This window comes from Scyliorhinus torazame, chromosome 18 (assembly GCF_047496885.1).
Source record: "Scyliorhinus torazame isolate Kashiwa2021f chromosome 18, sScyTor2.1, whole genome shotgun sequence".
NCBI classification, from domain to species: domain Eukaryota; kingdom Metazoa; phylum Chordata; class Chondrichthyes; order Carcharhiniformes; family Scyliorhinidae; genus Scyliorhinus; species Scyliorhinus torazame.
Window position 1 is genome coordinate 101,136,427 of NC_092724.1, and position 25,076 is coordinate 101,161,502.

General features: G+C 47.1%; 1 protein-coding gene across 2 annotated transcripts in view; it reads left to right on the plus strand.

Annotated features, from left to right (window-relative positions):
- glp2r (glucagon-like peptide 2 receptor) overlaps positions 1-25,076 on the plus strand; it is a 117,674-nt gene that overhangs the window by 16,288 nt on the left and 76,310 nt on the right. For both annotated transcript variants that reach the window (XM_072483081.1, XM_072483082.1), the window contains exon 2: positions 22,797-22,890. In XM_072483081.1, the coding sequence (XP_072339182.1) occupies positions 22,797-22,890 (94 nt within the window). The remainder of the gene's footprint in view (positions 1-22,796; positions 22,891-25,076) is intronic.

Below are 25,076 nucleotides of genomic sequence, written 5' to 3' on the forward strand. Positions count from 1 at the left end.
GGACTGCGGGTAGTGTGGGCTTGAGGTAATGTGGTTGAATTGGTATGACTTGGCAAAATTGGACCACTCTTGGCTGTGAAAGCAGGGACCATTGTCACTCATGACAGTGAGTGGAATACCATGCCTGGCAAATGTCTCCTTGCAGGCCTTGATGACTGTCCTTGATGTGAGGTCTGATAGCTTCACAACTTCTGGGTAATTTGAGAAATAATTTATGATGAGCACATAGTCACGCCCATTGGCGTGAAAAAGGTCGATTCCCACCTTGGACCACGGAGAGGTCACGATCTTGTTTTGCTGGAGTGTTTCTTTTGTTTGAGCAGGCTGGAAACGCTGGCAGGTTGCACAATTGAGGACCATGTTGGATATGTCCTGGCTGATTCCAGGCTAATAGACAGCCTGCTGGGCCCTGCGCCTACACAGTTCAACACCTAAGTGTCCCTCGTGGATTTGTTTGAGCACTAAGCTCTGCAGACTGTGAGGAATAACGATACAATCTAGCTTGAGGAGGATCCCCTCGACTGTCAGGTCGTCCTTCACATTAAAGAACTGAGGGCATTTCCCTTTTTGCCAGCCATTTGCAAGGTGGTGCATTACACGCTGCAGAAGAGGGTCTTTGGCAGTCTCTTCACGAATGCTGATCACTCTTTCATCTGAGGCCGGGAGGTTGCTGGCACACAGCTGCACCTGTGCCTCAATCTGGCGGATGAAGTCAACCTGTTCACAAGGCGAGGTGATGGAGCGTGACAGGGCATCCGCAATTATCAGCTCCTTGCCTGGTGTGTATACTAACTCAAAATCGTACCTTCGGAGTCGAAGGAGAATGCGCTAAAGTCTGGGTGTCATGTCATTCAAGTCCTTATGAATGATATGGACCAAGGGTCTGTGGTCAGTCTCCACTGTGAAGGTTGGTAGACCGTAGACATAGTCATGGAACTTTACAATGCCGGTCAGGAGGCCCAGGCACTCTTTTTCTATCTGAGCGTACCTCTGTTCAGTAGGAGTCATGGCTCTTGACGCATAAGCCACTGGAGCCCAGGATGAGGTGTCATCTCTCTGGAGGAGCACCGCATCAATGCCGTCCTGGCTTGCGTCCGTGAAGATTTTTGTTTCCCTGTCCGGGTCAAAAAACGCTAGTACCGGAGCAGTGGGGAGCTTTGCTTTGAGCTCGAGCCTCTCTGCTTGGTGTGTGGGTAGCAACTGGGATGCAGTAGACTTCTTCACCAGATGCCTGAGAGCTGTGGTGTGTGAGACCATGTTGGGAATGGATTTTCCCAATAGGTTCACCATTCCGAGGAAGCGTAGTACCGCCTTTCTGTCTTCCGGGGTCTTCATGGCATTAATGGTCTTGACCTTGTCCAAATCTGGTCGCACACCCTTCTGGGATATCTAGTCGCCCAAGAACTTGATGGATGACATGCCAAAGGAGCACTTGGCCTTGATTAGCTTGAGGCCGGTTGCATGGACACATCGAAAGACTTGTTTGAGACGAGATATGTGTTCCTCGAGGGTCGTGGACCATATGATTACATCATCTACGTAGACCCGCACACCCTCCATGCCCTCCATCATCTGCTCCATGATCCTGTGGAAGATTTCAGAGGCTGATACGGTTATAACAGTACCTGCCAAATGGTGTGTTGAAAGTGCAGAGCTTCCTGCTGGACTCGTCCAGTTGTATCTGCCAGAAACCACACGATGCATCTAGCTTCGTGAAGAATTTGGCGTGTGCCATCTCACTGGTCAGTTCCTCCCGCTTCAGGATTGGGTAGTGTTCCCGCATTATGGTCTGGTTAAGATCTTTGGGATCTATGCATATCCGCAACTCTCCTGAGGGCTTCTTCACACAGACCATCGAGCTCACCCAGTCAGTTGATTCCGTCACTTTGGATATGATGACCTGGTCTTGGAGCTCCTGTAGCTGTGCTTTAAACGTTCCTTCAGAGGAGCCGGCACCCGGCGTGGTGCATGGATTACAGGTGTGGCATCAAGCCTGAGTAGGATCTTGTAGCAGTATGGCAGAGTACCCATTCCATCAAACACATCCGGATATTGAGCAAGGATGTCATCAATGTCAGCTGAAGATCCACATTGGAAGAAGACGTGGCATGGACTCGCTGTACGAGGTTGAGTAGCTTGCATGCATGGGCACCCAGCAGGAATGCCTTATCAGGCTTGACGATTTTGAATCGCAGTGTGGCATTGAAGGTCTTGTTGGAGATGAATAGATGACAAGCTCCAAGTGCAGTTATAGCATTGCTATTATAATCGAGGAGCTGGCAGGCTGGCGGAAGAATTTTGGGTTGCTTTTTAATGCGGTCAAAGTCAGTTTGAGAGATGAGATTGGCAGAAGCACCAGTGTCCAGCTTGAACTGGATGCTGCATTGATTTACGTGTATGACAGCACGCCATTCGTCCGCGGAATCCACATTGAGGATATATAGGCGTTGTGCTGAATTTGAGGAGGTATACTCACATGTAGTGATGATGCCCACACGATAGGGGGACTCCAGGCAGTCGTCCTCTGGATCCGTAGTGCTACCAGGGTGAGAATCCAGTAAATCTTGCGGTACACATCGAATCTGCTTGCGTTGGAATTGGGATCGCTGGCCTTGACTGGTGCTGCAGACCTGCACAAGGCTGCATAATGTCCATGCTTCCCGCAATTTAAACATCGATTGCCTTTTGCAGGGCATTGCCGCTTTTAGTGGGCGGTTCCGCAGTTCGGGCACGTCATGACGTTGACGTTGTTACGCTCTGTGCGTCGTCGCACATGCGCAGTGCGATCATCCAACGTTCGCACCTGCGCAGTTTGGTTTTCGGCCGCTTCGTTCTCCCGTTCGTGTTGCGCATGCGTGGTGCCCTGGGAAAAGCGCGCAAGATTGCCACTATCATTGATACTGAGGCGCTGCACCCGGGCGATGGCCTGTACACTCTCTGCCTCTTGGGAGGCAAGTTTTTTGTATTCTGCCGATTTGAGATGGAAGTACCGATTTCTCGCATGCTCATGCACTATACACGTCTCGATCGTGCCTGGCAGGGTCATGAACTTAATTTTGAGTAGTTGCTCCCACAAGGAATCGGAGTGCACCCCAAATATGATCCCTGATGATGGAATCAGCGGTGGCACCATAATTGCAGGACTGCGTTATATACGGAGATGAGTTCATAAATTATCATAGAATTTACAGTGCAGAAGGAGGCCATTCGGCCCATTGAGCCTGCACCGGCTCTTGGAAAGAGCCTACCCAAGGTCAACACCGCCACCCTATTTCCATAACCCAGTAACCCCACCCAACACTAAGGGCAATTTTGGACACGAAGGGCAATTTATCATGGCCAATCCACCTAACCTGCACATCTTTGGACTATGGGAGGAAACCGGAGCACCCGGAGGAAACCCACGCACACACGGGTGGATGTGCAGACTCCGCACAGACAGTGACCCAAGCTGGAATCGAACCTGGGACCCTGGAGCTGTGAAGCAATTGTGCTATCCACAAGGCTACCGTGCTGCCCATTGAAAGGATTGGAAAGGTCCATCCTTACCCTTAAGGTGTTGCTGGAAGATATAGCACTCAAAGATCTTGTTTGTTTCGACTTCACAGTGACTGTCGAACTTTTTCAAAACGGTCGTCGGTAAAATTAAGTGAGTTGAAAATCTGGATGGCTTGGCCCCCCGCAGTTGATAGGCCTGCTTTCTCAGCTGGTGTGCCAACAGTGGCTGGCTTTGTTCCCGTGTTCGTATCGGGTCCCACGTGCCTGGCGGGGTTGGGGCACCGCTTTCCTGGTGGAGAACAGATCAAAGTTCCTTTGTAGCTCATTCCTCTCCGCCAGCAGCTCTACGATCTGGGCCTCGGAGTATTTACGGTCTACCTCCAGTATGGAGTCGACCAGCTGCTGCCTAGCCACCCTTCCCGCCCTATCTCTTCGAGCTTTGAAACCGATAATTTCCCCTCTTACTACCTTTAGTGCTTTCCAGAACGTGGAGGGTGAGACCTCCCCGTTTTGGTTGTTCTCCGTGTACTCTGCTATGGCCTGTGATATCTTTTCGTTGAAGGCCTTGTCTGCTCGTAGGGCAATGTCCAACCGCCATGTGGGGCGTTGGGCCCTGCCCATCTCCAGTCTCACGCCCATGTAGTGTGAAGCGTGGTCGGATATCACAATTGAGGAGTTTTCCACTTTGTCTATCCCTGGAAGCACCGTTTTCCGCACCATAAAGAAGTCAATTCGGGTGTATACGTTGTGCACTGGAGAGAAGAAAGAGAATTCCTTCTCCCCTGGGTGGGTGAACCTCCAGGGGTCCACCGCTCCCATCTGTTCCATAAAGTGACCGAGTTCCCTTGCCATGCTTGAAGTTTTCCCCGTTTTGGAACTTGATCTGTCAGTCATTGGGTCCTGTACACAGTTGAAGTCTCCCCCCCCATGATTAGTTGGTGCGTCGCTGTGTCAGGGATTTCTGCTATGGTCTTTTTGATGAAGATCATGTTGTCCCAGTTGGGCGCATACTCGTTAACTAGTACTACCGGTGCCCCTTCCAAGGCCCCGCTGACCATGACGTACCATCCCCCTGGGTCTGTAGCCGTCTTTGTCGCCCTAAACATTGTCTTCTTGCCAATCAGTATTGCCACCCCCCTGGCCCTCGACCCATAGCAGGAATAGTAAGTTTGTTCCACCCAGCCCTTTCTTACCCGCAGTCGGTCCTGCTCTCTCAGGTGTGTCTCTTGGAGGAAGACTATGTCGGCTTTCATATTTCTTAGGTGGGTGAGGACTCTGGATCTTTTCACTGGGCCGTTGAGTCCCTTTACGTTCCAGGTGACTATCCTGGTGGGGGTTTCTGCCCCCTCGCTCCTGTGGGATTAACCATACTTACCTGGTGGACGTGCCCCTGCCCTCCAGGGTATCCCTTTGTTAGGGGGCCATCCAGGATGGCCACTGTCACTGCTCTCTCCATGCGGTCGGACCCCTGCGCTCCGGGGTTTCTCTTTGTCCAAGGGGCATCCGACATGGCCGCCCACTGTGCGTCCGCCACGTGGATAGTCCCATGCATTCTGGGGTCTCTCCAACATTCCTAAGGAAGATAAGATCATCCTCCTGGGGACTTCAAGGCCAGGGTTGGAAAGAATTCCCAAAGGAACAATCAGAAAGGAAGAAGTTGAGAATTGCAACTCCAATGGGTTCCTCCTGCTTGCCAAATGCACGGAACACCTGATTGTCATCACTGACACACTGATCCGCCAAAACGGAAGTTCCGCAAGTTCAAGATTTCCTGGAGACATCCACGATCGACGAACTGGCACATGAATAATTTCATGATCGTCCGATCCCAAGACCAAAAAGATGCCCCCATCACCAAAGCGATGACCAGTGCCGATGGCTGTTGGAAAGACCACCAGCTTACCCTCCTCTCTATGTCCATCAAAATCCACAAGAAGCCACGGAAGAAGAAGAAACAGCTCAGAAAAAAAGGTCAACGTTGAACGGCTCCAAGAGCTAGTGAACTTCAAACAATGTTTTCACCATAATCTCTGAAGTGTCCATTATAGTGGAGTGGAAGAAAACTGGAAAGAGCTGAAGACAATCATCATCTCAAGCTGTGAAGAAACCGTCGGCTAGAAGATGAGGAAACATCAAGACTGGTTCGATGAGAACAAGGGCACCATCCATAATCTCATTAACACCATCCAGAACTCTCCGGGCTTGGCAAAATGACATAACCAACAACACAAAGAGGAGAGCTCATTAAATAGCCAAGACAGAGATACAAAGAAGAACTAGGTAAAGCAAGAAGCAACGGTGGACTGAGAAAGCTAAGGAGCTGCAACATCTTGCTGACAAACTTAACAGCCGGGGCTTCTTCAGTGCCAACATGGCAATATATGGACTCTATACCCTAGGCCTCAAACCGGTGCAGAGACAGAGAAAACATCAGCCTTCGATAAAGAGAACACTTCAAAGAACTCCTGAACCGTGATACATGCATAGATGTGGACGTGTTTGATGAATTCTGGGTTGAAATAAAAAACAAGGGAAAAATCTCCTTGGTGGGAGTAATTTACAGGCTCCCACACAATACTTCTAAAGTGGGGCACAATATAAACCAAGAAATAATGAAGGCTTGTGAGAAGGGTACAACAGTAATCATGGGAGATTTTAACATGCATATTGACTGTGCTAATCAAATTGGCAAGAGAAGCCTTGAGTGAGATTTTATAGAGTGTATGAAGGACTGTTTCTTAGAGCAATATGTTATGGAGCCAACCAGGAAAAAGGCTTTTTTCAAATTAGTATTCTGTAACGAAGAAGGATTGATCGTTAAGGAGCCTCATGGAAGGAGTGATCTCAGCATGCTAGAATTTCAAATTCAGATTGAGCGAGAGAAGACAGAGTGCCATAATAGAGTTTTAGTGTTGAGCATAGGTCATCTTACATGCCTGAGGAAAAAGGTGGCCCAAGTAGACTGGGCATAAATAATGGAGGGTAGGACAGTTAAACACCACTCAATAAAAGTATATTCCTGAGAGGAAGAGAAATTGTAAAAGGGAGAAAAACATTCCATGGCTAAAAAAGGAAGTCAAAGAGGACATAAAGGCAAAAAACTAGGACATACTATACCTCAAATGCTATTGGTAAGTTGGAGAATTGGGAGTCGGCCTAGTGGCACTGTGGTTAGCACTGCTGCCTCACAGCGCCAGGGAACTGGGTTCACTTACAACGTCGGGTGACTGTGTGGAGTTTGCACCTTCTCCCCGGTGCCTGCGTGGGTTTCCTCCGGGTGCTCCAGTTTCCTCCCACAGTCCAAAGATGTGCATGTTATATGGATTGGCCATTATAATATTGCCCAAATGTTTAGATGGGGTTACGGGGATAGGGGCGGGGATTGGGCCTAGGTAGAGTGCTCTATCGGAGCAAGAGCCGGTGCAGACACAATGGGCCAAATGGCCTCCTTTTGCACTGTAGTGATTCTGTGATGAACTTTAAGGTTCAGCAAAAGGTTACTAAAAATATAATCAAAGCAGCTCAGATGAACTACGAAAGGAAACCAGCAGAAAATATAAACACTGATACCAAAAACTTCTATAAGTATATAAAGAGGAAGCGAACAGCTAAAGTAAATGTTGGCCTTTTAGAGGATGATACTGGTGAGGTGATAATGGGGAACACAGAGATGGCAGAGGCACTGAACCAATATTTTGCCTCTGTCTTCATGGTAGAGGATAATAACATTTTTCAAAAACCTGCAGTTAATGCAGAGGAACGTGATACAATAACCATCATGAGGGAGAAGATATTGAATAATCTAATGGGATTAAAGGCAGCTAGGTCTCTGAGACCTGGGGCGAAATACTCCCCCAACGGCGCGATGTCCGCCGACTGGCGCCAAAAACGGCGCCAATCAGGCGGGCATCGCGCCGGCCCAAAGGTGCGGAATGCTCCGCGTCTTTGGAGGCCTAGCCCCAACATTGAGGGGCTAGGCCGATGCCGGAGGGATTTCCGCCCCGCCAGCTGGCAGAAATGGCGTTTGTTGCCCCGCCAGCTGGCGCGGAAATGCGGCGCATGCGCAGGAGCGTCAGCGGACGCTGACAGTTTCCCGGCGCATGCGCGGGAGCGTCAGCGGCCGCTGAAAGTTTCCCGCGCATGCGCAGTGGGGAGAGTCTCTTCCGCCTCCATCATGGTGGAGGCCGTGGCGGAGGCGGAAGGGAAAGAGTGCCCCCACGGCACAGGCCCGCCCGCGGATCGGTGGGCCCCGATCGAGGGCCAGGCCACTGTGGGGGCACCCCCCGAGGTCAGATCGCCCCAGGACCCCGGAGCCCGCCCACGCCGCCTGGTCCCGCCGGTAAATACCAGGTTTGATTTACGCCGGCGGGACAGGCAATTTGTGGGCGGGACTTCGGCCCATCCGGGCCAGAGTATTGAGCAGGGGGTCCCGCCAACCGGCGCGGCCCGATTCCCGCCCCCGCCCAATCTCCGGTACTGGAGACTTTGGCGGGGGTGGGGGCGGGATTCACGGCGGCCAACGGCCATTCTCCGACCCGGCGGGGGGTCGGAGGATGACGCCCCTGATGTCCTGCACCCCAAGGTATGAAAGGAGGTGGCAGCAGAGATAGTGGATGCATTGGTTATGATATTTCAAAATTCCCTGGATTCTGGAACGGTCACAGTGGATTGGAAACACGCTAATGTGATGCCCCTACTCAAAAAGGGAGAGAGGCAAAAAGTAGGAAACCGTAGCTTGACCCATGTGGTGGGGAAGTTGCTGAAATCAATCATTCAGGAGGGGATAACTGAACACTTGGAAAGGTCAAGCTCAATCCACCATTGTCAGCATGGTTATATGAATGGTTATTCATGCTTGACAAACTTGCTTGAATTCTTTGAGGATGCACCCAGCAAGGTGGATAAAAGGAACCTGTGGATGTGGTCTATCTGGAGTTGCAGAAGGCGTTTGACAAACTGCCACATAAAAGACTGATCCAGAAGGTGAGATTGCAAGGGATTGGGGGTAGAGTACTAGATTCAATTGAGGATTGACTGACTGACAAAAAATAGAGGATCGGGATAACTGGGTCCTTTTCTGGCTGGCGAACAGTAACTAGCAGGGTGCTGCAGGGGTCAGTTCTAGGACCTTAATGTTTATAATCTATATCAATGATCTGAAAACAGGGACAGAGTGTAACAGAGTAAAATTTGTGAATGGTACTAAAATAGGTAAGAAAGCGGGCAGTGAAGAGAAGATAAAGATTTTACAAATGGATATAGATTGGCTGGAGAAATATTTGGCAGATGGAGTTTAATGTGGATAAGTGTGAGGTTATCCATTTTGGCCATGAAAATAGAAAGGCAAATTATTATCCAAGTGGAAAGCAAATTCAAAATGCTTCTGGGCAGAGGGATCTGGGTGTCTTTGTTCATGAATCGTAGAAAATCGGTATGCAGATACAGCACGTAATTAAAAAGGCAAAATGGAATGTTAGTGTTTACTGGAGTATAAAAGTAGAGAAGTGTTGTTACAATTGTATAGGGTGCTGGTGAAACCACACCTGGAGTATTGTATCCAGTTTTGGTCTCCTTATTTGAGGAAGGGTGTGGTGGCATTGGAGGCAATTCAGAGGAGGTTCACCAGATTGATTCCGGGGATGAAAGGGTTGGCGTATGAGGAGAGATTAAACAGTTTGGGCTTATACTCGCTGGAGTTTAGAAGAATGAGAGGGGATTTGGTAGAGCTATATAAAATACTAAGAGGGATTGATAAAGTAAATGTAGACCAAATGTTCCCCCGTGCGGGTCAATTCAGAACGAGAAGTCACAGATATAGGTTGAGAGGCAGTAGATTAAAAACTGAATTGAGGAGGAAGTACTTCTCACCGAGGGTGGTGAATTTGTGGAACTCGCTGTCCCATAGTGTGGTGGAGTCTGAATTATTAAATGGTTTCAAGAAAGAGATAGATAGTAATAATAATGACCTTTTATTGTCACTGTGGAAAGCCCCTAGTTACCACATTCCAGCACCTGTTCAGGTAAGCCGGTACGGGAATTGAACCCACACTGCTGGCCTTGTTCTGCATTACAAATCAGCTGACTAGCCCACTGAGCTAAACTGGCTCATATCTTTCCAATTTTAGAAACAGATTAAAGGGATGTGGGGAGGTGGAGTTGAGACCAGGAAGATATCAACCATGATCTGATTGAATGGCGGAGCAGGCTCGAAGAGCTGAGTTGCCTACTTCTGCTCCTAATTCCTATGTTCCTATGTTCCTGACACCTCAGCAAAGATGGTCTTGGACTCCCAATAAGCATGGATGAAGTTGAACCCACCATTAAACACATAAAGAATGGAAAAGCCACAGGAGTGGACAGGATCCCAGTGGAGATTTTCAAACTTGGAGGAGAAAATATCATCCGTCATCTCCATCAACTGCTCCTGAAAATCTGGAACATAAGAAGTTCCTGTCAACCTCAGGATGCCATTATCACCACAATCTTCAAGAAAGGAGACAAAGCGGAATGTGGGAACTACCAAGGAATCTCACTACTCACCAGCATCAGGAAGATCATCGCCCGAATCCTCGAAAGCCACCTTCTTCCAGTCTCTGAAGAAATCCTTCCGGAATGGCTTCCAACCAAATTGTGGAACAGCGAACATGGTTTCAGTGTTCGGCAACTTAAAGAGAAACATCAACCCCTATGTCGCCTTTATCAATCTGATCAAGGCATTCGACTCAGTGAATTGGGAAATGCTATGGAAAACCCTGTCATAGAGGTCTGTACCACAGAAAAGGACAATCGGCCCATTGCGTCTTCACCAGTCAAAAACAACGGCCTAATTATTTTAATCTCATTTCCAGCATTTCACCCATAACCTTGTATGCCTTGGCACTGTAAGTGCACATCTAAATTCTTCTTAAATATTATTAGGGTCTCTGCCTCCACCACCCTTTTAGGCAGCAAACTCCGGACTCCCTTTGGGTGAATACGTTTTTCCTCACATCCCCTCTAAACCTCCTGCCCCATACCTTAAATCTATGCCCCCTGTTCATTGATCCCTCTACTAAGGGAAAATGTTTCTTTCTGTCTACTCTGTGCCCCACATAATTTTATACATCTCAATTATGTTTCCCCTCAGCCTCCTCTGCTCCAAGGAAAACAATGCCAGCCTATCCAATCTCTCTTCATAGCTAAAAATCACCAGCCCAGGCAACATCCGAGTAAATGTCCACCCTTTCCAGTGCTATCAGATCCCTCCTATAATATGGATTCCAGAACTGCACATAATACTCTAGCTGTGGTCGAACCAACATTTTATACATTTCCAGCGTAAACTCCCTGCTCTTAAACTCTATGCCTTGGCTTATAAAGGCGAGTATACCATATGTCTTCTTAACCATTGTATTCACTGGCTCTGCTACCTTAAGGGACTGCTGTACATGTACACCAAGATCCCTCTGATCCTTGGTGTTTCCCAGTGTCCTGCTGTTTAGCTTGTATTTTCTTCCCTTTTTTGTCCTGCGCAAGTGCATCACCTCACACTTATCTGGATTGAATTCCATTTGTCATTGATCATCTGACCAGCCCATCTATATCCTCCTGTAAGCTAAGGCTATCCTCCTTACTATTTACCACCCCACCAACATTCACAAACATACTGATCAATCCTTGTACATTCATGCCAAATAATTTATATAAACCACAAACAGAAAGGAACCCACTTCAAGAAAGGAGACAAAGCGGAATATGGGAACTACCAAGGAATCTCACTACTCACCAGCATCAGGAAGATCATCGCCCGAATCCTCGAAAGCCACCTTCTTCCAGTCTCTGAAGAAATCCTTCCGGAATGGCTTCCAACCAAATTGTGGAACAGCGAACATGGTTTCATGTTCCTGCGGGAACCCACTAGACACAGTTGGAAAACGCCCCTTCGACCATCACCCTCTGCTTCCTGCCTCTCAGTCAACTCTGGATCCAATTTGCCAAATTCCCTTGGGTCTCACGGGCTCTTACCTTCGCTATCAGTCTTCCATGTGGGACTTCAACAAAAGCCGAGCTGAAGTCCAAGTAGGTTACGTCAAATGCATTTCCCTCATCCACGCACATGGTCACCTTCTCGAAAAATTCAATTATGTTTGTGAGACATGACCTCCCCTTAACAAAACCATGCTGATTGTTCTTGATTAATCCTTGCCTCTCCAAATGCAGATTCATTCTATCTCTCAGAATTGCTTCCAATAGTTTCCCCACCTATCAGGTTAGACTGACTGGCCTCTTATTTCCTGATTTATTCCTTCCTCCGTTCTTGAATAAAGATGCCACATTGGCTATCCTTCACTCTTCTGGCATCTCTCCTGTGACCAGAGAGGAGTTGAAAATGATTGCCAGGCCCCTGTTATTTCCTCCCCTGTCTCACTCAAAAGCCTGAGATAGATTTCATCTGGCCCTGGAGGTTTGTCTACTCTTAAGCCTGCAAAACCACTCAGAACATCCTCACTAACTATGATAATCTCTTTAATTTTATCACAGACCTTCTCCCTGATTTCTATACCCACATCGTTTAAGTCATTTCGAACCCTACCTCCCCACAAAAATTACAGCTGTGGTCCTTAATGAGCCCTACTCCTTCTCTAGTTATCCTTTTATCCCTCATGTACTTATAAAATAACGTAGGATTTTCCTTTATTTTACCCTCCAGTATCCTTTCATGTTCCATTTTTGCTCTCCTAATTTCCTTTTTAAGTTCCCTTTTGCATATTCTATACACCTCTCTGGATTCTGCTTTTTTGAGCCCACGAAAACTGCCAAAAGCCTCCCTTTTTTGCCTTATCCAATGCTGTTTATCACTCGATATCCAGGGTTCACTGGATTTCTTGATCCAAGTCTTTTTCTTGATTGGAACATGTTGGCCTTGTACTCTCCCTATTTCCTTCTCGAATGCATCCTCCTATTCTGTCGCAGATTTACCTAAAAGCGTCTGCTCCCAGGGTATCAAAGGCTGGCTGTGCAGAGAAATTCATCAACTTCCTATGACTCCTCCATGACAAGGTGTCAGCAACAGTCCTCACTGACGGAAATAAGACAGAAACCTTTGAGGTCAAGACTGCAGTCAAACAGGGATGTGTCGTCACCCCACTTTTACTCCATCTTCATCACCATCGTCCTTCACCTTGTCAAGAGCAAGCTTCCCAATGGAGTGCACCTCACCTACAGGATGGACGGAAAATGTTTCAACCTGAACTTGTTAAAATCCAAGAAGAAAACGACACTGACATCATTCGCGGAACTTCAGTATGCGCATGACCTCACTATCTCCAATCTCTCACAAGAGAATCTCCAAGCTTGACAACTTCAAGAAATCAGGCCGAAGAATCAGTCTCAGCCTCAACCTCAAGAAGACGCACGGTAGCACCGTGGCTAGCACTGTGGCTTCACAGCGCCAGGGTCCCAGTTTCGATTCCCTGCTGGGTCACTGTCTGTGCGGAGTCTGCACGGTCTCCCCATGTCTGCGTGGGTTCCTTCCGGGTGCTCCGGTTTCCTCCCACAGTCCAAAGATGTGCAGGTTAGGTGGATTGGCCATGCTAAATTGCCCTTAGTGTCAAAAAAGGTTAGGAAGGGTCATTGGGTTATGGGGATAAGGTGAAAGTGAGGGCTTAAGGGGTCGGTGCAGACTCGATCGGCTGAATGGCCTTCTTCTGCACTGTATGTTCCATGTCCTTTACCAACCTGCCTCAGGGCAAGATCCAGGGTGGGATTAACCGGCTGTTCACGCCGGCGGGATATTCCGGCCCCATGCCAGCAGGTTACCCAGCAATGAGAGGTGCTATCAATGGGAAATTCCATTGACAACAGCGGGACCAGTAGATCCCGCTCGAGGGCTGTCTCAGCCGCCGAAAACACGCAGCGGGTTGATGGGTAAATCCCGTCCCCGGTCTCGCCCTTCATCGGGAACAATGGAGAAACTCCACCAAGCATGAAATATTTCCCATAACTGGGGAAAAACCTCTTCTATTAGGCTGACATCAATGTGGAGATCTAACATTGTGTCTGATCCACAAGCACCTCTTTCAAATAGCTGAAGTTGAGAGTCTTCGATGATTGCGACATCCGTGCTGACACCAAGATCCTCATGTACAAGGCTGTGGTCCTCTCAACTGTTCTACACGGCTCAGAAACTTGGACTACGTACAATCTCAACCTCAAACACCTGGAAAGGTATCATCAATGCAGTCAGAGAAAGGTTCTCTGCATCAGTTGGGAGGACGGGCATACTAACATCAGTGTTCTTGAAGGAGCGAAGAGCACCAGTATCAAGGCCACGATCATCCAAAACCAACTCTGCTGGACCAACCATGCGCATAGTATGCCAGACTCCCAACTGCCAAATCAAATATTCTTTGCCCAGCTCAAGGAAGGCTTCCGAACAAGAGGAAGACAAAGGAGGCGCTTCAAAGTCACCCTTAAGGCTTCCCTCAAGAAATGCAAATTAGATGTCACCGCTTGGGAGACCCTTGCTCAGAAGAGACCTTCTTGGAGGAACCTCCTGATTGAAGGGACACAATCCTTCGAGGACACGCTGCTGCAAGAGGAGGAGCCTGAAAAGGAATACCAGCGATCTAGAGTCCAACAACCGATCCTACCACCCGGAAACATCTGCCAAGTGTCCGTTCAAAGAGGGCTCTAGGATAAGGCTCATCAGCCACACAAGAACTCACAGAACCCATGACCAGTAACACAGAGTTTCTTAGGTGGACAATCATACTTGTTAGCGAGTGATCGATGAAGAAGACTGCTCAAATATCATGGCTGGCACACATCAATATGCTGGTTGTAGAAATCAATATAGATACATAGATACAAAGAACATACAGTGCAGAAGGAGGCCATTCGGCCCATCAAATCTGCACCAACCCACTTAAGCCCTCACTTCCACCCTATTCCCATAACCCAATAATCCCTCCTAACCTTTTTGGACACTAAGGGCAATTTAGCATGGCCAATCCACCTAACCTACACGTCTTTGGACTGTGGGAGGAACCTGGAGCACCCGAAGGAAACCCACACAGACACAGGGAGAACGTGCAGACTCCGTACAGACAGTGACCCAGCGGGGAATCGAACCTGGGACCCTGGTGCTGTGAAGCCATAGTGCTAGCCACATGTGCTACCATGCTGCCCGATGTCAGAACTCTTTTAAGAGCTAACCTTCACAGAATTCTCCTTATACAAGGTTGACCCAGCTTGTCTAGTTTCGTACAGCATACCTCCCTGCCAGCCTCCCCACCCCATAAAGAATGAATTTATTACCACGAAAAGGGAAAATAGACAAAATAGAAACATCGCATTTCATTAGCACCTTACCAATTGTTTATAGATCTGATATTATTAGCTCAAACCTTGGATTTACTTATACTGCATTGTGCAAATAACTAAAATATTTAAAGTTTTCTTATTATTTGGAGTCAATAAGTCAGTGATTTCACTGTTATCAAGAATGATATAGATATGAAAAGGTTTCAAACATTAATTGCCTCCTGACCTTGTATTTACCTAAGTTTGATTTTGTTCATAAGACTGTGTGTTGCATACATGTCATGCCTGTTGTGATCTGACTCTGGTGCTATCTTTATTACATCAAAATGTACAATATAACATTCTTGACAGCAAATTCTGTTGAATACTAGTTGATTCAAGTTGACTGAAATGTCAATACACAAGCATAAATGGTGACCAACCAGCTACTTAGCTGGCAATAGATTGACAAAGTTTGAGACATTTTCTTAGCTCTCTTCCTATGTGCATATAAAGCGGTCCCTGGAATTGCGACATAATTGATTCCTTTAAACCTCGTTGTAAATAAAAACTACATAAGTCAGGACCAATTTTCCCATAGGAACAATTTTATGAATGTGGGATTGATTGCTGAACCCTATTTTCACTAAAAAAGTGTTCTCTTTCAATAGGCTTCTGGCCAACAGTTAAGAAGGAGGCTATTCAACACATCGAGTCTGCACCGACCTTCCAAAACAGCACCCTAACTCGGCCCACTCCCCTGCCCTATTCCCTGTAACCCCATCTAACCTTTGGACACTGAGGGGCAATTTATCATGGCCAATCCACCTAACCTGCACATCTTTGGACTGTGGGAGGAAACTGGAGCACCGGAGGAAACCTATGCAGACATGGGGAGAAAGTTCAAACTCCACACAGGCTCAAGGCCGGAATCAAACCTGGATCCCTGGTCCTGGAAACCACTGTGCCACCATGCATCCGTAACCAGTTTGCTATGAGTGTTAAATAAACCCAAACATTTTGTAAAGTAAGCATCCGACTCACAGGTTTCCACTGAGTCAGTCAATTTTAAATTGGGGCGTTTGTTACGTTAAAGTTAGTGAGATCCTATACAGCTGAGAAACAAGTTGTGAAATATGTAATATACAGAAATAGAACAGTTATTAAAGAGGAACTGTTCACTGGCATGGCGTCATAAAGCTGAAACAGGATGTCAATTTATAAATGTTGTAAGTGCCTTTCATCGCAACTCGAATGTCGTAAAGGCGAGGACTGCCTCTATATGGTTAATTTAGATTCCGTCAAAGGGTGCTGCAGCCTTAAGAGCCTGGCATGAAGGTGCTGAATAAGTTACATTCAGCTTTACAACTCGAGCCACCATCAATTTTCCCACTAAACCTGCACAGAGGCACATCAATCTGGAAGCTACTTCCAGCATGCTCACAATTTGACATTTTTAATTTTGTGTGCACATGCACTGTACAAAAAATCAGCAATTATTCATACAAGTGTGTTGTTACAGATTAAGAAACACTAATCAGTTAAGCAGTGATCAATTCTGTGGGGTGAGGGTGAATGGGTTGAGTGGGGCGGGTGGGGGAGCTGATGTCATGGGGAGGCAGAAATGAAGGTGAGCGTGGGGGACCCACAAAGTGTAAGTCCGCCTCTGAGTGGCAAATAAATCATCGAGTTGATGTATGTCATCCATAATAAGTCTTTTTTTCTCTTGAGCAGAGATGCCTGTTTAACCCTGAATCTCCTCAAAATGGCAGAAGGTGTCAAAACAACCACTGTCCTAAATTATGCAGAACTGCAAGATTCCCAGAGCTCAAATGAGAAAGAGTAGTATCCTGACTGGGACTACTGCTATAAGCTGCCTTCACTATTTGCAGAGCAAGTTTGTCGATTTTGTTACAGGTGCTCGAAAGCCCTTATTGGTGAGATGAGCCAACCACTCAGTTGGTTACCACAATGCCTGCAGTAGAGGAGAGATGTGAGAGAAGTCAACAACCAGAAGAGCCTCAACCTCCGGCTCCGAGGAGCCTTGATGAGGTCGACACGTTAACCGCAGAACAACCACTGCAAATCCTGGCCAACATGACAGTGCCACAGATAATGCTGGGACCAAGTTGCATCTGTCCATTGCCGACCGCTCACCAACAGCCAAAGGAAAGGGTGTGCTTACTAAAAAGCCCGTCCTCATAACAGGGATGGACATCATAGAGGATATCACAATGACCCGCACAATGAAAAAAGAAGAGGAAAAAAAAGTGACACAGAGACAAGCACAATGTTCATCCACCCTACAAAGAAATAGGATGGAACAGTCATCTATCACCACAGCTACCAAATCAACAAAGAGTGATTCAATACCAAGGGATAGAATATGAGGATAAAAGTATACAAAGATGTCAGGAAACTTCTAAAACAACAAGGTGTACCTGCAACCTACAACTCCTCCAACAGCAGAACGAACAAGATATGGAAGAATTATAAGGCCTCTGGGCCACCTGAACCAATGAGCTCAAAGACATGGGGCTGGATGAAATGAAATGAAAATCGCTTATTGTCACAAGTAGGCTTCAATGAAGTTACTGCGAAAAGCCCCTAGTCACCATATTCCGGCACCTGTTCGGGGAGGCTGGTACGGGATTCTCCACCCACTGACGCCAAAATCGCGTTCGGCACCGGGGCTGAGATTCCAGTTTCACGCATGGAATTGGGACTGGTGCTGATTCAGCGATTCTCTGCCCCCCGAAAAGCGCCGTATTCAGAGAGTATGTCGCCCCGATTATCCATCACCGGAGGCCATTGCCAGAGGCCCGCCCCGCTATTCTCCGCCCCAGACTGGCCGAATTCCCGACGGCGGGACCACTCATGGTCCTGCTGTTCGGCATACTCACATGGCTGGTGCGAACTCAGTCCGCGGCTGCCGTAGTCGGGGGCAGGCCGATCGGAGGGCAGGGGGGCCTCATATGGGACTGGGGCTTTATTGTGCGGGTGGTCCGGGTCGGGCGCGCAGCCAATCGGGGACATTATTTCCGCGGTCCAGGTCCATGGTCTGAGTCCGCCATAGAGCACGGCGCATCCGCCTGAGGCCGCCACTGTGCGCATGCGTAGCCTCTGACCTGGAAGTGTGGGTGGCTGTATCTGCAACTGGGTCTGTGAGTTCCACGATGGCTCCCTGCGAGCCCCCTGCAAGGCTGTGAATCTTTGGCCTTTTGACGCCAGTTTTTTTGGCATAAAAGACCACAGATTCCACGGTGGTGTGGGTCATAGTCCCTAAAATGGAGAATCCAGCCCATGAAGAGGGGAGATGGGCAGGAATAATGATGTAAATCATAGAATCATAGAATTTACAGTGCAGAATGAGGCCATTCGGCTCATCGAGTCTGCACCGGCCGTGGGGTAAACTAGTGTAATTTGCAATACATTAGATAAAGATTTAAGAAGGTGTAATATAAGGGTCTGGCACATATTGGATTAACAGGGGACTGAGTACAGTGCCGCCCACACAATGATGTAAGAGAACATATGACCCACATCCAGAGTCAGTACAATATTGTCAGAGCCGTGTATAGAAGCAAGCATGGAGAGAGTCCCTGGGCGAGATTCTCCGACCCCCCCCCCCCCGCCGGGTCGGAGAATCGCCAGGGGCTGGCGTGAATCCCGCCCCCGCCGGTTGCCGAAGTCTCCGGCACCGGATATTCGGCGGGGGCGGGAATCGCGCCGCGCCGGTTGGCGGGCCCCCCCGCTTGATTCTCTGGCCCGGATGGGCCGAAGTCCCGCCGCTAAAATGCCTGTCCCGCCGGCGTAAATTAAACCACCTACCTTACCGGCGGGACAAGGCGGCGCGGGCGGGCTCCGGGGTCCCGGGGGGTGCCCCCACGGTGGCCTGGCCCGCGATCGGGGCCCACCGATCCGCGGGCGGGCCTGTGCCGTATGGGCACTCTTTCCCTTCCGCCTCTGCCATGGTCTCCACCATGGCGGAGGTGGAAGAGACATCCTCCACTGCGCATGCGCGGGAATGCCGTCAGCGGCCGCTGACGCTCCCGCGCATGCGCCGCCCGGAGATGTCATTTCCGCGCCAGCTGGCGGGGCACCAAAGGCCTTTTCCGCCAGCTGGCGGGGCGGAAATTTGTCCGGCGCCGACCTAGCCCCTCAAGGTTGGGGCTCGGTCCCCAAAGATGGGGCGGCGCGATGCCCGTCTGATTTGCGCCGTTTTGGGCGCCAGTCGGCGGACATCGCGCCGTTTCTGGAGAATTTCGCCCCCTATCTCAAACACTCTGCTGTATATATGTACCTCGTTCTTGTAGTTAATAAAGCATACTGTTAACCTACTTAAGACTACAAAGACTTCATTAATATCCACCAAATGGTATCCCACAGCCTACAACAGAATACAATCCCCAAAACACCAATAGAAATCCTCAATTTTCTATAAAAACAGAATTCAATCACCTAAAAGCAAAAAAGGCTGATTAGAGAGAAAAGCAAACCTTTAACCTTTTTTTGCACATTATAAATAAGAATTTCCATCTCCCTGAAGACAGAATCATAGGTTGCGAACAACAGAATATCGGTAACATTTATTGGACTCTTATGTTTTGAAAATGGAATTTTACGTATTAATCTAATGGTACTGGTTAAGGTTTTCAATTACCTATTTAAAAACAGATTTGGCCCTGTGGAGGGTGAATGCTTCCTCGGTGTGTGCGAGGCTAAGCCTCATCCAGTTCAAAGTATTTCACAGGATACATATTCAGCAAAGAAGGACAAAGGTATTGGTTAAGAAGGGGAAAGTACAATACGAAAGGAAGCTTGCAGGGAACATAAAGACTGACACTCAGAGTTTCTACAGATATGGGAAGAGAAAGAGATTGGTAAAGAGAAATGTAGGCCAACTGCAGTCAGAAACAGGGGAATGCATAATAAGGGACAAAGAAATGGCTAAGCAATTAAATACATACTTTGGTTCTGTCTTCACAAATGAGGACACAAATCAGATCCCAGAAATGTTGGAGAATGAAAGGTTTAGTGAGACGGAAGAACTGAGGGATATCAACATTAGTAGAGAAATGGTGCTGGGAAAACTGATGGGATTGAAGGCGGATAAATCCCCAGGGCCTGAGAATCTGCATCCCAGAGTGCTTAAGGAGGTGGCTCTGGAAATAGTGGATGCATTGGTGGTCATCTTCCGGGATTCTATAGACTCTGGAATTGTCCCTGCAGATTGGAGGGTAGCTAATGTCACTCCAATATTCAAAAAGGGAGGTAGAGAGAAAGCAGGGAATTATAGACCAGTAAGCCTAACATCAGTAGTGGGGAAAATGCTTGAATCCATTATCAAGGACTTTATGGCGGAACATTTAGAAAGCAGTGGCGGGATCAGTCAGAGTCAGCATGGATGTATGAAGGGAAAATCATGCTTGACAAATCTGTTGGAATTCTTTGAAGAGGTAACCAGTACAGTTGACAAGGGGGAACCAGTCGATGTGGTATATTTGGACTTTCAGAAGGCATTTGACAAAGTCCCGCATAAGAGATTATTGTGCAAAATTAAAGCGCATGGGATTGGGGGAAATGTATTGAGGTGGATAGAAAACTGGTTGGCAGAGAGGAAACAAAGAGTAGGGATTAATGGCTCATTTTCAAATTGGCAGGCAGTAACCAGTGGGGTACCACAGGGATCGGTGCTGGGACCCCAGCTATTCACAATATATATTAATGATTTGGATGAGGGAACAAAATGTAACATCTCAAAGTTTGCAGATGATACCAAATTAGGTGGGAAGGTGAAATGTGACGAAGATGCAGAGATCCTACAGCAAGATCTGGACAGGTTGGGCGAGTGGGCAAACCAATGGCAGATTCAATATAATTTGGATAAGTGTGAGGTTATTCATTTTGGAAGTAAAAACAGGAAGGCAGATTACTACCTGAATGGTTGTAAATTGGGAGAGGGGAGTGTGCAGCAGGACCTGGGTGTCCTTGTGCACAATTCGCTGAAGGTAAGAATGCAGGTGCAGCAGGCGGTAAAGAAGGCTAATGGTATGCTGGCCTTCATTGCAAGAGGTTTCGAGTATAGAAGCAGGGAAGAGTTGCTGCAATTGTACAGTGCCTTGGTGAGGCCACACTTGGAGTATTGTGTGCAGTTTTGGTCTCCTTCCCTGAGGAAGGATGTTCTTGCTCTCGAGGGAACGCAGCGAAGGTTTACCAGACTGATTCCAGGGATGGCAGGACTGTCATATGAGGAGAGATTGACTAGGTTGGGATTGTTCTCGCTGGAGTTCAGAAGAATGAGGGGGGATCTCATAGAGACTTATAAAATTCTAACCGGACTAGACAGGGTAGATGCAGGGAAGATGTTACCAATGATGGGTATGTCCAGAACCAGGGGTCACAGCCTGAGGATTCAGGGTAAACCGTTTCGGACAGAGATAAGGAGACACTTCTTCACATGAAGAATGGTGGGCCTGTGGAATTCATTACCACAGGAAGTAGTTGATGCTAAAACTTTGAATATATTCAAGAGGCGGCTGGATATAGCACTTGGGGAGAATGGGATCAAAGGTTTTGGGGAGAAAGCAGGATTAGGCTATTGAGTTGGATGATCAGTCATGATCGTGATGAATGGCGGAGCAGGCTCAAAGGGCCAACAGGCCTCCTCCTGCTCCTATCTTCTACATATCTATGTATCTATATGATGGCAATGTGGATGAGTTGGTTTTTTAAAGGGGGCATAGGATAGGTGTGGGTAATATGCGGGGAGGCCCACGAATCACATCCACATATTCTGGGCAAGTCCGTAACTAAAGGATTTCTGGCGGGGTTTGCGGACATAATGTATGAGGTGTTGGGGGTAAAGGTGGCCTCGAGACCGGAAGTAGTGATATTTAGGGTATCGGGTGATCCAGGAATCCAGGGGGTGAAAGAGGCCGACGTTTTGGCCTTTGCCTCCCTGATAGCCTGGAGACGGATCTCACTTGGATGGAGGGACATCGTGTTGACGAAAGCAGGGTGTGGGTGAGTGACCTGGCAGTATTCCTGAGACCGGGAAAGGTCAAGTTCATCCTGAGGTGGTCGGTTGATGGGTATGCTCAGCGGCGGAAGCGGTCCATTAACTTCTTTAAGGAGGATTGAGGTCAGCAAAAGGGGAGGGGGGAAGGGGGTTAGGGGGATTAAAATGGGGAAGGTAGGACGGGAGGATGGGGTGAGAGTGGGGTGCGGGGGTGGGTGGGGAGTGGGTGCTTTTTATTTACAATGTTGTAGAATTTTGCTTCTGCTTCGGTTCATTTTTTATGAAATGCCTGAATAAAATATCTTTAAAAAGCAGATCAGTTTAACAGGAGATGGATGTTCTGAAATGAGAATCATTTGTATGCGTGTAATAATTTGTTTTGAATTTTGCCTTGTACAAGGTGACAATGTTGAGTTGAACGAACTGAATCATCCAAAAAGTTCATCCTTAAAATTGTTGAGAATTTTTTTTGAAAAGAAAACCATTAAAGGGAATAGATTATTGGGATCACATTCTGGGATGACCCAGTAACTTAGGAAATTAAAATCATACTGCTTGCGAGATAATAGGTCACTAAAATTGACTCGCCTTGATTTTGTGAAGCAGATTGTTCGATTGGGGCATTGAGACTAATGCTTTAGCTATTCTTTGACATTTTTATCCTGAATCATTCTCTGAAAAAAGCTGATAATTTTTTTTGATAAACTTAAATAAGGGCCAAAGATATTAATGCACGACAACACAAGTGTTGAAGACTTGCGAAGCTCCTAATGCCAGCAGGACCCACTGGTTTCTCCACTGGCAGGAGCACTTAGTCTCAGATCCGGAGATTCGCGCACAATGTTTAGGTGTTCATTTCAGGAATTGACTGAATTGCTTTTCACAAAAATCAATCTCACGGCAGTAATCTTCTCCTTTCGTATTCCGCAAAGAATTTGCTTGTTTATCTCCCTTGCAGGGATTGTTTACATGTTCCATCCTGTTTATCCTGCAGGTCAGTGGCTCGATGCTGGAAGACATGGTCAGTAACTGGTCCTTGTATAAAGATCAGTGTTTGCAAAACCTAAACAAGGCCAGTAATAAAACTGGTGAGCAACCTAACTTCATAGTACGATATACTTGTCAGAAAGTCATTCTGTTTAAAGATGTTAACCCCTGCCTTTTTGGAAGAAGCTTCTCTTGAGGTGAGCGCCTTTCTGGGCCCCAGATCTGTGCAAATTCTTGAAACATATGTTTTGCTTGATGTTGAGTCCTCTTTTCTCTCTACTGTCTTAGCTTTGGGCTCCCCATAACCACCCATTGACAGGAAGGCAAAACATTCATTCAAAGGAGAGGTGATAGTGCTCACAACCCCTCCTCCCAACGTGCATTCCTCCCCCTCTCAACTGCTCTATGTCCCCATAAAAACTCTAAATTCCTTCCACTTCTTTGTGGTACCATATCTGGCCTGGAAAGAACAGATGTAAAAAAACATTCAATGGGATCCTTCTCTGGTTATTGTGATTGTGTGCCACGTGGTACAAAATTGTTCGAAGGTTTAGAAGGTACAAATATCTGGTACGTCTGAATGCAAACAAAAACTGTTCATCTCAACTATTGATCTTTACCCTTCCTTGTGTGTCATCTCTCCCCACACAAACACCGTACCTCTCCAGGGATAGACGATCTAGCACACCTTACAGGATAGATTTTCCACGAGAAGAGACATTCACTGAACCAGGCAAATCAGATCCATCCAAACTTTTCCTTTTTCGTCAATTAAATGCCCCACATGGCCTTTTTCCACTGGTCAGATCACATCAATTCAATTGGGTCAAATCAATTTGAATAATTACTGGCACTTAAAATTCATGGCTTTCTAGTCAGGGTCATGTTATTCAGTTGTTTGGGTGAGAAGTCCATCATTTACCTCAATTACAATATTCAGTTTACAGAATGAGAAAGAATTTGCTACGGTAATCAAATATTTGCAAATTGGGCTTCCATCTTGGAGTGGTTTGAATCCTCATCTCAACTTGAACTGTCTTCAGAAATTCCCTCTTGGAGTTGGATGGATTCACTGGACAGCCATTGCTTCTGGCCCAGGGTTCATGATTCTTTCCCTGAGTCTGAAAATGTTCCAAAAGCTTTCAATTAACAACTCCGATAAACTGATCTTAGATTGGCATGTTCCTACTTTACATTGTCTCAAACATTAGGGTCCAAGGTGGCTTGTTCCTAAAGCCTCAAATTTCCTCTTGGTTGATGAAATCAGCCGAACGATTAACATTCATCTGATATTTCATTTGCTAATTGCGTAGCTTTAAATGGTTAAAATGTTAGTTAAAATAACAAGAGGGAGACATTCGTAGTAGCATCTCACTCATTCATCTGTTAACAAATATGGTGATTTCAAGCTTATTCACTTTGCAAACCTCTATAAAATGTAACTGGCAACCTCGTGATGCTTTATCTTAGAAACAAACACTTAAATTCTAACCTGTCCCGTATTGTGGAAAAGTCTATTGTTTGCACTATGTGAAATTTCCCATATATAAGAGAAAGCATTGGTTATCTTGATAGTTTAATGTTAAATGCTTTGCCTAGAATGGAACAAAACATGGCAATCCCACTTTCAATTTCATATATATATTGCACTCACTGCTCCGAACTGGGGGCAGTAGGGGTATCACAATTGACTGAAACAACCGTGGGGGTGGGGAATGGGGGGGCGGAAATAAAAATAAAGGATACTGCTCCTGACCGCCATTGAGTGTCTCCAATTCATAACTCAAGCACAGGAAGAGCAGAATTTGCTTTAGCCATGATGCCTCTCATGGAGAATTAGCCCAGCAACAATCCAAAAAACATCTGCCCACATTGACCTCCCACACGTATACGATCAGATGTGAGATGGGAGATGTTGTTCTGATCTGTTTGGTGGTAAGTATCGTGCATGCCATGGTGTGACTGATGCACAATCAATTACTCTCGAGACAAGGTGAGTCATAACTAATAGGCTTTAATCAGCTAGAACTGTACCCAGCAGCTTCGATACAGAAAGTGAAGGCTGCTGGGATGGCATTGGTTCTTATACCCCGCCTCTCAGGGCGGAGCTATGTACGTTAGCCAATGGTAGACTCCTAGGTCTAGCCAATGGTCATCCACCTCTCAGGTACTGCAATACCTGGTATTACCGCAGTGACTTAACAACGTTAAGAGACTAGGGGAATTAATTCAATAAGAAGGTTGAACCTGCAGTTAAATTAAGAGAAAAACAGGAGGTCTATTCACG